The 12,609-nt window shown below is 41.2% G+C and overlaps 1 protein-coding gene across 1 annotated transcript in view; it reads left to right on the top strand.

Moving 5' to 3' along the window:
- The window catches only part of LOC143286927 (uncharacterized), a 242,966-nt gene that overhangs the window by 145,399 nt on the left and 84,958 nt on the right, over window positions 1-12,609 (top strand). Inside the window, exons 84-87 of the mRNA XM_076594924.1 lie at window positions 4,029-4,507; window positions 5,090-5,268; window positions 6,014-6,173; window positions 7,512-7,927. Coding sequence (XP_076451039.1) covers window positions 4,029-4,507; window positions 5,090-5,268; window positions 6,014-6,173; window positions 7,512-7,927 — 1,234 coding nt within the window. The remainder of the gene's footprint in view (window positions 1-4,028; window positions 4,508-5,089; window positions 5,269-6,013; window positions 6,174-7,511; window positions 7,928-12,609) is intronic.

Below are 12,609 nucleotides of genomic sequence, written 5' to 3'. Positions count from 1 at the left end.
GTAACAACTGAAGTTCTGGAAGAGGTGGAAGTTCCCAAACCAGAAGAAGAAGAAGAAGTTGTCTTTGAAGTGGAAGAGAAACCTACACCAGCAGACACTGAAGCTGAAATAGTTCTTGCACCAGAAGTAACAACAGAAGTTCTGGAAGAGGTGGAAGTTCCCAAACCAGAAGAAGAGGAAGAAGTTGTCTTTGAAGTGGAAGAGAAACCCACACCAGCAGACACTGAAGCTGAAATAGTTCTTGCACCAGAAGTAACAACTGAAGTTCTGGAAGAGGTGGAAGTTCCCAAACCAGAAGAAAAGGAAGAAGTTGTCTTTGAAGTGGAAGAGAAACCCACACCAGCAGACACTGAAGCTGAAATAGTTCTTGCACCAGAAGTAACAACTGAAGTTCTGGAAGAGGTGGAAGTTCCGAAACCAGAAGAAAAGGAGGAAGTTGTCTTTGAAGTGGAAGAGAAACCTACACCAGCAGACACTGAAGCTGAAATAGCTCTCGCACCAGAAGTAACAACTGAAGTTCTGGAAGAGGTGGAAGTTCCCAAACCAGAAGAAAAGGAGGAAGTTGTCTTTGAAGTGGAAGAGAAACCTATACCAGCAGACACTGAAGCTGAAATAGCTCTCGCACCAGAAGTAACAACTGAAGTTCTGGAAGAGGTGGAAGTTCCCAAACCAGAAGAAGAAGAAGTTGTCTTTGAAGTGGAAGAGAAACCTACACCAGCAGACACTGAAGCTGAAATAGCTCTCGCACCAGAAGTAACAACAGAAGTTCTGGAAGAGGTGGAAGTTCCCAAACCAGAAGAAGAAGAAGAAGTTGTCTTTGAAGTGGAAGAGAAACCTACACCAGCAGACACTGAAGCTGAAATAGCTCTCGCACCAGAAGTAACAACAGAAGTTCTGGAAGAGGTGGAAGTTCCCAAACCAGAAGAAAAGGAGGAAGTTGTCTTTGAAGTGGAAGAGAAACCTACACCAGCAGACACTGAAGCTGAAATAGCTCTTGCACCAGAAGTAACAACAGAAGTTCTGGAAGAGGTGGAAGTTCCCAAACCAGAAGAAGAGGAAGAAGTTGTCTTTGAAGTGGAAGAGAAACCCACACCAGCAGACACTGAAGCTGAAATAGTTCTTGCACCAGAAGTAACAACAGAAATTTTGGAAGAGGCTGAAGTTCCAAAGCCCAAAGTGAGTGTTGTGGAAGAGGACACAGGGGTCTCTGTCAGCTTAGATGTGGTCAGTGTGAAGGATGTAGAAGCTGAAGATGAAAAGAAGGACATCAGCGTGAGCAAAGTGACTCCCTTCCCAGACACAGAAGAGAAAGTCTCAGTGTCTGCAGTGACCCAGCCAGTGAAGAGTGAAGAGGAGGTGGTAGTTGAAGAGGTGGGTCATGCATGATTGTCCATCATGGTTGGGCATAGCGGGGGTTATATCATCAAGTATGATAAATATTTTCAAAGATGTTGCTGGGGGGGGGGGGGGGGGTTCCATTCCATCCATGTGCTTTGACAGAGTATTCCAACTCAAATGAAATCATGTTGCTTATAGCCCAGCCGACCACAAACAAGCTTCCCATTTGACTGATTCTTAGCTTTATAGGGGGTGGGTAAAGGCAGGGTTGTTGGGTGTTTTTAGGAGGTGTCCTGATCAAGAGGTACTACATATCCTTTCCCAAGATTTATCCAGTTCCAAGCCAATCCAGTGAATGTCCCATCCTTTCTTGATTTCCATGTTGTTGATTTTATTTATTTAGTCCTTACATTTGCCCTGATCGGATACTCAGCTAAACTCCTACAGCATGGGTCCCTTGTCCAGTTCATTGTTATACCCATTTCCACAACAGGCATGGGTTCTGTCCCATTCAGACACTGGTGCCCACATAAACTGGTACAGGCATGGGTGCTTAACCCCTTCATTGTGGTGCCCAGATAAGCTAGTTCCTTCTTCTTCTTCTTCTGCGTTCGTGGGCTGCAACTCCCACGTTCACTCGTATGTACACGAGTGGGCCTTTACGTGTATGACCGTTTTTACCCCGCCATGTAGGCAGCCATACTCCGTTTTCGGGGGTGTGCATGCTGGGTATGTTTTTGTTTCCATAACCCACCGAACGCTGACATGGATTACAGGATCTTTAACGTGCGTATTTGATCTTCTGCTTGCATATACACACGAAGGGGGTTCAGGCACTGGCGGGTCTGCACATATGTTGACCTGGGAGATCGTAAAAATCTCCACCCTTTACCCACCAGGCGCCGTCACCGTGATTCGAACCCGGGACCCTCAGATTGACAGTCCAACGCTTTAACCACTCGGCTATTGCGCCCGTCGTTCCCAGGCATGGGTCCTCTGTCCACTGAAAAAATGTGGCATCCCAATAAACTTGTACAGGCATGGGTCCCTTGTCCCATTCAGACATTATTTAGATCACCCCTCATTGCCTGCTTTAGGACAATATTGCATGGGCTGTTTGCCCCTCTTGGTTCTGAGATTTTAGGTTTCAATCAGTTTCTTTATCTCTGTCCTGTGTTTTTCTTTTTTTTTATATTATGTTTGTATGTATCTTCTGTGTTAGATCCTCTTAATCTACAAAATATGTTGTTGTAGTAGTTGTAATATTCCTAGAGATATTTTTTGGTGGAATTAGAAATGCAGTGGTACGTTACATTTTATGTTTAGAATCAGTCTTGCATCACTAGCTGTGCTTGTTCATACTCATCGTGTATCGCTTTACTGTGTATTGTATCTGTTTTATGGCACTTCGTCATTGAAAATCGCTTCACATGTATACTTTTCTTCTTGGTGATACCTAAGCAATGAAAATGGTTTCACTTGTACTTTTTTCCTCTTTGTGGAGCCTGATAGAGTCTGCACTGTAGCAGATTCTGGCTGAGGACATTGTAAGCTAACATTGCTTCTTTTCATAATGTCTTTCCATATCATTGTGGTGTGCTCATCTTGCTGTTAAACCAGTTACCAAAATGTCTTTTTGTGTCATGGTTGTGTGTTCATATTACTATTGAACTTGTTGAGAAATGTTCTTTTCACATCATAGTTGTGTGTTCACATTACTGTTGAACTTCTCACCAAAATTTCTTTTCATATTGTTATTACATGTTCTGCTTGTTTCCATTCTTTCCTGCTCACAGCTACCCTATCTGTCAACTATCCCCTTCATGCTTTGAGCTCACTAGCTGTTTTCTGAAGTTCCCACTGTCAGCTCTCTAGGCCTGTGTCAGCTGTCTGATAGCCATAAAAGATTACGCCTCTGTCAGCTGTCTGATAACCATAAAAGATTACGCCTCTGTCAGCTGTCTGATAACCATAAAAGATTACGCCTCTGTCAGCTGTTTGATATGTTCTTTTTCAGCTGTCTGTTCACATTGTCAGCTGTCTGATAGTTCCAATGTCATTTGTCTATTCTCAGTGACACTTCAGAGAGGTATGAAATGTAGGAGAGGAAAGAAAAGCTTTCTTTATGTTTCTTTAATGTTCCAGTACAGAAGGCAAGAATTAATACTGGAACAGTGTCATCTCTGAGTTAGCAGTTCTTGCCACCTGTTCTCCTTCCTGCTACCTTTCTGTCTGTCTCTCTTTTTGTCTGTCTCTCTATCTGTCTCTTTTACATCCTTTTGATGTTTGGAAATAGTAAATACTGTGTCAGCACTTTTTTTTGGTCCTGACTCATTCATTAATCTTGATTTTATTATCTATCCCATCTTGTGTGTGCATTATATAGGATTTTATTATATTGCCATTGTTTTTTTTCCCCTGATTTGGATACCTTTAAGTCATAGTATCTGCTAAGTGTATGTATTGCACTACTGTGTTTGTAGTGTATATAATAGTGTATGTAATATTTCTGCATGTTGTAGTGTGTGCCTATGGTCTGTGGGATCCGGGTTTTTTTGTGATGATGTGTCTGTTGTCTTCAGTTGTATACAGCCATGTGTTTGTATTGTGTGTGCGGTGTACATCTTGTTTGGTGTTCTTTTTCCACTGTATCATGGGAGCCAACCTTCACTCTGACCCCACCTTTCTAGGTACCCCAGCCCCAGGAAATCACCGAAGCCGTCACACTTCAGGCAGAGACACTGGTACTAGAAGACACAACAGACGCTGCCGTTGCCTTCAAGGTAGAGGCCCCAGAAGAAGAAGTTTCAGAAGCCATCACCTTGAAAGCAGAAATCCCAGATGAAAAGGATGAAGTGGAAGAAACCGTCTTTTTGCCAGTGGAAAAAGAGGAATTGGAGGAAGCTGTCACCATCCATGCAGAAATCCCAGCAGAAAAGGATGAGGTGGAGGAAGCCATCTCTCTGAGGCTAGACATCCCAGCAGAAAAGGAAGAGGTTGAGGAAGCAGTGGTGCTGCCAGTACCTGCAGCAGAAGAACCAGTGAGTGAGGAGGTGAGCTTGGTGGCGCCTGTGTTCCTGAAGGAGCTGAGCACTCAAGAAGTGACAGAGGGAGACACCGTCAACTTCCAGGTGGAGATCGGCGGCACACCCAAACCTACTGTCACCTGGTGAGACATACCTGCTTTAACATTTTGTTTTTATTGCATTATTTTATTGTTTTATTTCTCTATTATTTGTAGGTCAGAAGGCTTGTGACCTTGGGGACATGGAGTCTACAGAAGTGATAATTAAGTCCTCAGCCAGCACATAATCTGTCTTTTAATGATTCTTGTTTTCAGCACTAAAGGCAGTCTGTGGAGGTAAGGCCTTTTGTTTATGTCATGGAACAGGCACCCTGCTTATACTGTCTGGAATTCATCCCTATATAACTGAATGTGCACACACATACATGTTCACATTCGCAAACACTTGTTTGCGCACACGCATCCTCCCCCCCCCCCCCCTGTTCTCCCCCCGCCACACACACACACATACACACATGCATAAGCAACACACACTCATAAAACCATTCTGTTGCCTGTGTGAAATATATCCCCCCCAAAAAAAACAACAAAAAAACAACAACATCCTAATGGCAGGATATTGACTGATTAAATTAATATATAAGTGTAGCAATTGTATATGACTGATTAACCCAGGTATTAAGAGTTGAGTGTACCATAATGGCAATGTGGGGACATCGGTTGCAGGTACCGTGACGAGGTGGAGATCACACCAGATGATCGACACAAGACTTCAGAAGAGGAAGCCACCTTCACACTCACCATTGCTGACACCACTCTGGATGATGACGCTGAGTACACATGCACTGCCACAAATACTGCTGGCAGCGCTTCCACCACTGCTGACCTCTTCGTTAATCCTTCAGGTGGGGATCTTCTTCTTCTTCTTTGTTCATGGGCTGCAACTCCCACGTTCACTCGTATGTACAGGAGTGGGCTTTTACGAGTATGACCGTTTTTACCCTGCCATGTAGGCAGCCATACTCTGTTTTCGGGGGTGTGCATGCTTGGTATGGTCTTGTTTCCATAACCCATGGAATGCTGACATGGATTACAGGATCTTTAACATGCGTATTTGATCTTCTGCTTGTGTATACACATGAAGGGGGTTCAGGCACAAGCAGGTCTGCATATATGTTGACCTGGGAGATCAGAGGTGGGGATGATTGCACTCTTACATTTTTCTTTTTTTTTCTTTTCTTTTTTTAATTTTTATATCTGTATCACTGAAAACACTGCTTGAAGTATTTATGATTCAGCTTTTCTCTTCATTCATCCTTCACGTGTTCACGTAATGCACATGATATGTCTTGAAATCTCTATTGTGTATATGTGGTTGAATAAAACCACATAGATAATATCATTGTGTAGTTGAATATTGTGTGTGACATGTTAAGCATCATTATGTAGTTGTATTGTGTGACAGGTGAAGCATCACTGTATGCCTGTGTGTTGGGTGTGAGAGGCAAAGCTTCATAGTACAGTTGTGGGTTGTGTGTGAAGTGTCATAGCTTAGCTGTGTTGTGTGACAGGTAAAGTGTCACTGTATACCGTGTGTGCTGTTTATAACGGGCGAAGTGTCACCATGCACCCATGTATTGTTTGTGACAGGTGAAGCCCCCAGCTTCATCAGCACCCTGATTGACAGTACGGTCCATGTGGAAACCACAGTGGTGTTGGAGTGCAAGGTGAGGGGCTCTCCACGGCCAGAGATCACCTGGATGAAGGACAACGTGGAGCTGACCATAGAGCTGATGGGTGACCGCTACAAGTGAGTGGTGTGGCCTGGATTTGAACCCTTCACAGGAGGAAACCAAGACTTTAATTTAAGAACTGAGAAAAAAAAAGTGCCTTCAGTTTGGAGAGATGTACTGTAAAGTTCGGTCTATTGAGCGCACTGGTATATAAGCCGCACTCACTAAATTGTGGAAAAAATTGAACTTCACACATACATAAGCCGCACTGGCTTATAAGCCGCACTTATTTCTGGTACCGGAACACATACTGATATTACAGAAAAGCTGTCAGTACTGTAGGTTATGAAATAAACACAAGCGGGAACAACACAAAGAAAAGCAAGCGAAAATACTGCTAGTGCCACAAAAAACAAAAAACACAATGAAAATAAGATCCATAATTTAGGGATAGTCACATTTATTCAATGTCATCCTGCTCACTGAATCCACTGAAATCTTCGTCTTCAGCGCCCGAGTTGAAGAGAACCAGCTCAGTTTCCTCTGCCATCTTGTCACTGACTTCAGCCTTGCTTTCACTTCATGAACATTGAACGCAAAGTGGAGGTCACTGCTGGTTCGCCGCTTGCACTGTTGTCTGCTAGGTCGATCACCTTCAATTTGAAGGCTGCGTCATAGGCATTACGTTGCATTTTCGGCATGATGAGGGTGTACGCTTGAGCAGAGTAGAACTGAATGCTGATCTGAAGGCTTTAATGTGTCAGCATTTGATTTATAAAACGTGAACAGTTAGCACACTATCCTGAAGCTCATCCAAAAATTCATGGACAGAAATCATGAATTTGGTGAGTTGAAGGGCAGCTAAGAATAGACGAGAATGTGACACTCCTGGGGTCGTTAAAATCCTCAAATAAGCTGCATCCTTGTATAAGTCGCAGAGGTTGAAGCTGGGGTAAAAAGTCACGGCTGTTAGACCAAACTTTATGGTATGTGTCACTTTGATTAAAGAAAAACTGAGTAGTAAATTCAGGGCTTTATCTTTTATCAAACTTATAGTGATGGAAAAATGTACAATTGGTGGTAACATGTGTAGCTACATGTGTATGTGCATATGCATTTCCATGTGTGTAGGTGCAAACATATACATATAGACACACAGAGAGACATCATTTGCACACTTGCATGTGTGTGCACACACACACACACACTTGCATATGCGCATGTGCATGCTCGCACACACACACACGCACGCACGCACGCACAAAGTTACAGGAAACTAAAAAGAATGCGATATGTTTTTATCCAGTGCGGAAAATAATTCACTGCAATTTTAATCACAATCAAACACTGCGCGTGCTGATCACGGTTAAAATACTGATCAGAATTAAATACTCTGGGGTGTGTCTCCCATTCAGGGTGGAACACATTGAGGAGACCGTTCGGCTGACCATCCACAATGTGCAGCCAGAAGACAAAGGAGAGTACACAGTCAAAGCAGTCAACTCCTTTGGCGTGGCTTCCTGCAGTGCTGACCTCCTTGTCCACCTTGAAGGTCCCACATTCACTAAGCCATTGCAAGACTCACCAGTCAAGGTCAAGGATACCGCCCACTTGACCTGTAAGGTCAAGGGCATCCCTCGACCAGAGGTCACATGGCTGGTGGATGACGTTCCAGTGACGCTTGGCCCCAAGTTCCACACCACCTACATTGATGACGAGACGACCTTAGACATCAGCGACATCACGTTGGAGGATGTCAAGGTCACCTATACCTGTCGCGCCCACAACCTTGCAGGAGAGGCGACCACAGTGGCTCATCTGATAGCGGAAGGTCGGTGTGTGATGTTGTGGTGTGGGGTGTTCAGGGTGTGCCTTGAGCAGTGTGTTGTGGCGCTAGTGTGCATGGGTCTAATCAGCAGTCTGCACCATTGTCACTCAGCACTGGTAACTGCTGGTGCTGCTGAACCCAGACTGCCCCCCCAACATTGTGACCTCCCCTTGGCTGGTGTGTGTTCAGTGTAGGGTCATAATACTCCACTGTCCGTTATGCAGCGTAGCATGTCTCCTGTCATATCATGCATATGCCTGTGTGTTTAACACACCAGTATCCGGAGCATATCTTGTTAAATAATACAAAAAAATGAGAATGTGGTTGATGTTTGCAGCTTATGATGTGAAAACAAATGTGCAAAAACAAAATATACCTTAATATTTTGGAGGGGTAAGAATTTGTATGAATTGCACAGGTTATAAAGTAAAAAAAAAAAGGTTTTATTTTTGTTTTTTTCTTAACAATTTTTTGGTGGATTCCAACATTTTTATCCAGTGATCTAATTATGAAAATTATATAAGAAGTCAGTCACAGCAGAGAAAAAAGTTTATTTACCTCATGAAAGAAATGAAAAAAAAAAGTCTGTTTCTTGGCACATTGCAGGCAACCAATGCCATCTTTGTATTACATATAGATTTCAAAAGACATAGTAGTGGAGATGGATTTTTGTAACCTCATTCTCATTTTCTTTTCCCTATGTGAAACTTTCCAGCTGATTTTTGTAACCTGTGTATCATATATATTTGTATCAGCCACTACTGTTCACAGCTTTGACATTTTAAACAAGTTTTGATTTCTCACTTCCTGTGCCAGCTGTCATTTCATTCTCTGCTTGTATATTCTTCATGTTCAGCTGCCCCAGCCCAGCTGTAGAACTACAGATATCAGTGCAGTTTGTGTTGTCAGATCATTCCAAGTTTGTCTTTGGTCTGATAATCTGATGATAAATCATTAAGAACAAGATTGACAGGATGGGTCATGTTCCAAGAGCAGTGCATGCTGAGTGTTACTTAACTGGGATCATAGTCACTGTGAATGTTGAATGAGAGAGTCACATCATAGATTCTGTTCAAAGGTCTTCCATAAAGGGACATTCTTTTGACAGTGTATCTGTAAAAGCCCCAAATATCTTTGCTGATGCTGTTTTAAAAGTTTTCTTTGATAAATGAATGCTGGGGAGCTCAGGTGACCTCTTTTTGGGTCAGTTCATAACATAACTGAATCCATTTCACTGCCTCATTACATTGTCTATGATGTAAATGTAAAGATGATTTTAAGTATCCCTCATGGTCTCCAGTAGATATGTAACACAAAAAGAAAAGTTGATTAATCATAAGCAGTATGAATGTGACCCACTTTCTTTTAACCAGATTTTTAGAAAAAAGTTAGAATCATGTCTGTTCATCTATATTCAGTGCAGGAGTCTTTCAACCAGTGAATGCAGAGAGAGAGAGCGAGAAACTGTTAATATCAAAATGAATAAGAAGTCTGCTGTTTTTCTTGTTTTTATTTCTATTTATTGTGATTTTTTTGTTTTGTTGGTTCAGTCATTGTAGGTGTTCTGTAAGTCAGACTATGAGGACAAAATAAACTGCATTTGGATATTTAACCTCTGATTGTCTAACCTTTGCCCCTGTGTGACATGAGCAGACTGCATGCCTGTGGAATCACATCTGCGTCTCAAGTACTGTGTTTTCTGTACATTTAGGACTGGTTTTTTCGTTTGATTTGTAGTGTTCACATTTTTTTTTTTTCCTTGTTTCTTACTGCATGCAGTTTTGTTCTCGATGTGTTTATGTGATGATGAATGTACACTGTAAAGACACCACTGTTGGACAGCTGTGTGTATGTGTTATAGAGTGTGATGTAGATGTTGCATAAAAATGAACACTATGAATTAAAATACACAGTCTGGATATATGAATTTTGTGGGAAGATACTCCAGTGTGATGGTGGGATGATACAGACGGGTTGAGTACACAGGAGTTATGAACATCATAGGTCATGGACATATGCTTGGGAGCCAGGACTGCTCTGTGAATACACAGACATTGCTCTTCTCATTGCCTGTTGAGTTTCAACAGGTTTTCCTAGTCTGTCTGTACTGGTTAGCAGTCTGTCACATTTGAGAGTCTGACCTGGTCTACGACCAGACAGAAAGACGCCTCCTCCTTCTCCCCCATGCTTCCTTGGGCCTCTTTACTGAATACACAGGTAGCGTTTGTTGGAGAATCAGTGTGGTAGTGGGATAGGGAGAGTCCATATGTTTAATTGGAGATTCTTTGTGTTAATACAGAGAAGCCATGTATTGGAAGGAGAGCCCATGCGGCAGAGACAGAGTCCATATGGTAGAGGGTGAATCTGAGTGTTAGAAGGATTATCTGTGTGTTAGAGGGAGTATTATATGGAGAATCCTTATCATAAGGCTTATAGAAGAGGGATAAACCAGATATTAGAGGGAGAATACATGTGTTGGAGGCATTGTCTGTGAGTTGGATAATCTATGTGGGAGGGAGAATCCATGTGGTGGAATGAACATTCATGTAAAGGGAGCATGAGGTAGATGAATAATCCATGTGATGGATAATCCATGGGTTAGAGGGATAATACATGTGGAAGAGGTATAATCTATGTGGTAGAGGGAGAATTGGTGTCTCAGAGGGAAAATAAGTGTTTTAGTTCTTGCCAGTTGCCAATGTTTTTGATGCCTGAGACGTTTTCCCTTTCTGTTATTTGTTGAGGGAGACATCTATATTTAGTTCATTTTTGTTGTTTTTTGTTTTGAGTTTGTAGAAATCAGTCTGATTCTTGAAACTGTTATTACTTGGGTGTTTTAATTTCATTTTGCTTGTTTCATTTCACAGTGTTTAACAACTTGACAAATTGTACTTTATCTGCACATTGTGTGACATCAGTGTCATTTGCATGATCTGTGACTTGATTGTTATTTTGGATATACAGTGTGACAGTGTGGATGTAAAATGTTAACCACAACATTATGCTGTGTGTTGGTGTGAGGGAAGGCAAATGCATTGGAGTGACATGGTCTGTGAATAGCATGGTGTTGGATCATTTTTGTTAACCTGTGAACTAGCTGGGATGAAAAACTGGATTGGGTTGCTGTGAGAGATCCACATTTTAGTGTGTTGTACTGTTCATGTTGTTAGCAAAACATTCCTGTGGAATTCAGCAGAAAACAGGTATCTGTGGCTGTCACTGGTAGTGCATGCTGTCTCTTTAAATGGAACAGCTATTAACAGTGCATTGTGAGGCAGACTGATTGCTGTGTTCTTGGATGGTTTGTCAGTATCATGTTTGGGAAAGAATCTGGAGAAGAATCCTTTTTGGTTGTTTTCTTTTCATTGATTGTTATGTTCATCAATCTAGTGAGCAGACATATTATCTGCATAGCTACTATGTAGATTTGTGTATTTTAGACTAGTGAAAAATTAATGCCCAGTCATCTGTGTAATTGTCTGAAATCTCAGTAGGTTATCAGTAGTTTTCTTCTTTTTCTTTTTTTGTGTATGTGCAAGATTTGTATCACAGTAGCATATGGTTGTTAGTTGGGGTTTTTCCCAAGTATAAAGATACATGAAAATTTTATGTATAATGTTCCCAAGCAAATCAGAAAAGAAAGTATTTTATCTTATCAAAACAATGTAAGAAGCAATGATAAGATTGTAATAAGCAGTTATGTGTAAACACCTCATACTTTCTCCTGACAAATACTGCTGGAACAGTTGTTTGGCTGACCGTTTTATTGGTACTTTGATGGTCATCTCTATATAATTGGTTTATAAAATCAACAAAATCAATTTGGTTTATGAATAATCAAAGCTGAGTTATTGCTCTAACTCTCATGATCAAACTTCTTGACTCATTATTGTCATTTTACAAAACAAAACATTAAAAGGGGAGCTGCAAAAAATCTTATCATAATGTCATATTATCACTGAGTTTAACCATGACAGACTTCATTTAGACATGAGATAGAAGCTTGCTATAAATGTATTATATCTGATAAAACCAGGGTGTTTTGTGAAGCGTTTGCCTTTTTCACTCACAGTCACATGACCGTCACAATTTTGAAGTGTAATTTTTATCTGCTAAAATATAGAATATTACTATTATCCTGCATAACTGCCATACTCCACTATTGTGGAAATAAAGCAATGCTACAGCTTGTTAGGTATTTTGGTACAGCTACACTGATATATTTTGTGCTTTTGCATATTTTTGACCCTGCATATTTTCCTTCATTCTTGAGCACAATCGTTGACTGATGTAATCCAGACACCACACAGCTTCTGTTTTGGGTGAATTAATTTTGTTCAATCAGTTTCTTTTATATATTAAAGGTGACTTCTCCTGAAAATCTCCTCCTTGATTCCTCTTTTTAAGTCTTTAAAGCCTACATAATAGTCAACATTCCTTTCAATATTTGATTAAATAAAGTTCTGTTAAATAAATAAAACTGTATTGTTTGTGTTTTATTTCAAGAGATGAAGAATAAAACATAAGCACACATATACAAGCATGTATGCAGACATGTGAATGTTGATCCAACTCAGATCTTTCTCTCTCTCTCTCTCTCTCTCTCTCTCTCTCTCTCTCTCTCCTTTCCCCCCAAAAAATATATATCTACATCCCATACACCCCCTTCATTTTGACTCATGCAC

The sequence above is a fragment of the Babylonia areolata genome, chromosome 1, assembly GCF_041734735.1.
Source record: "Babylonia areolata isolate BAREFJ2019XMU chromosome 1, ASM4173473v1, whole genome shotgun sequence".
In the NCBI taxonomy this organism is placed as follows: domain Eukaryota; kingdom Metazoa; phylum Mollusca; class Gastropoda; order Neogastropoda; family Buccinidae; genus Babylonia; species Babylonia areolata.
This window is presented reverse-complemented; position numbering and strand designations above follow the sequence as displayed.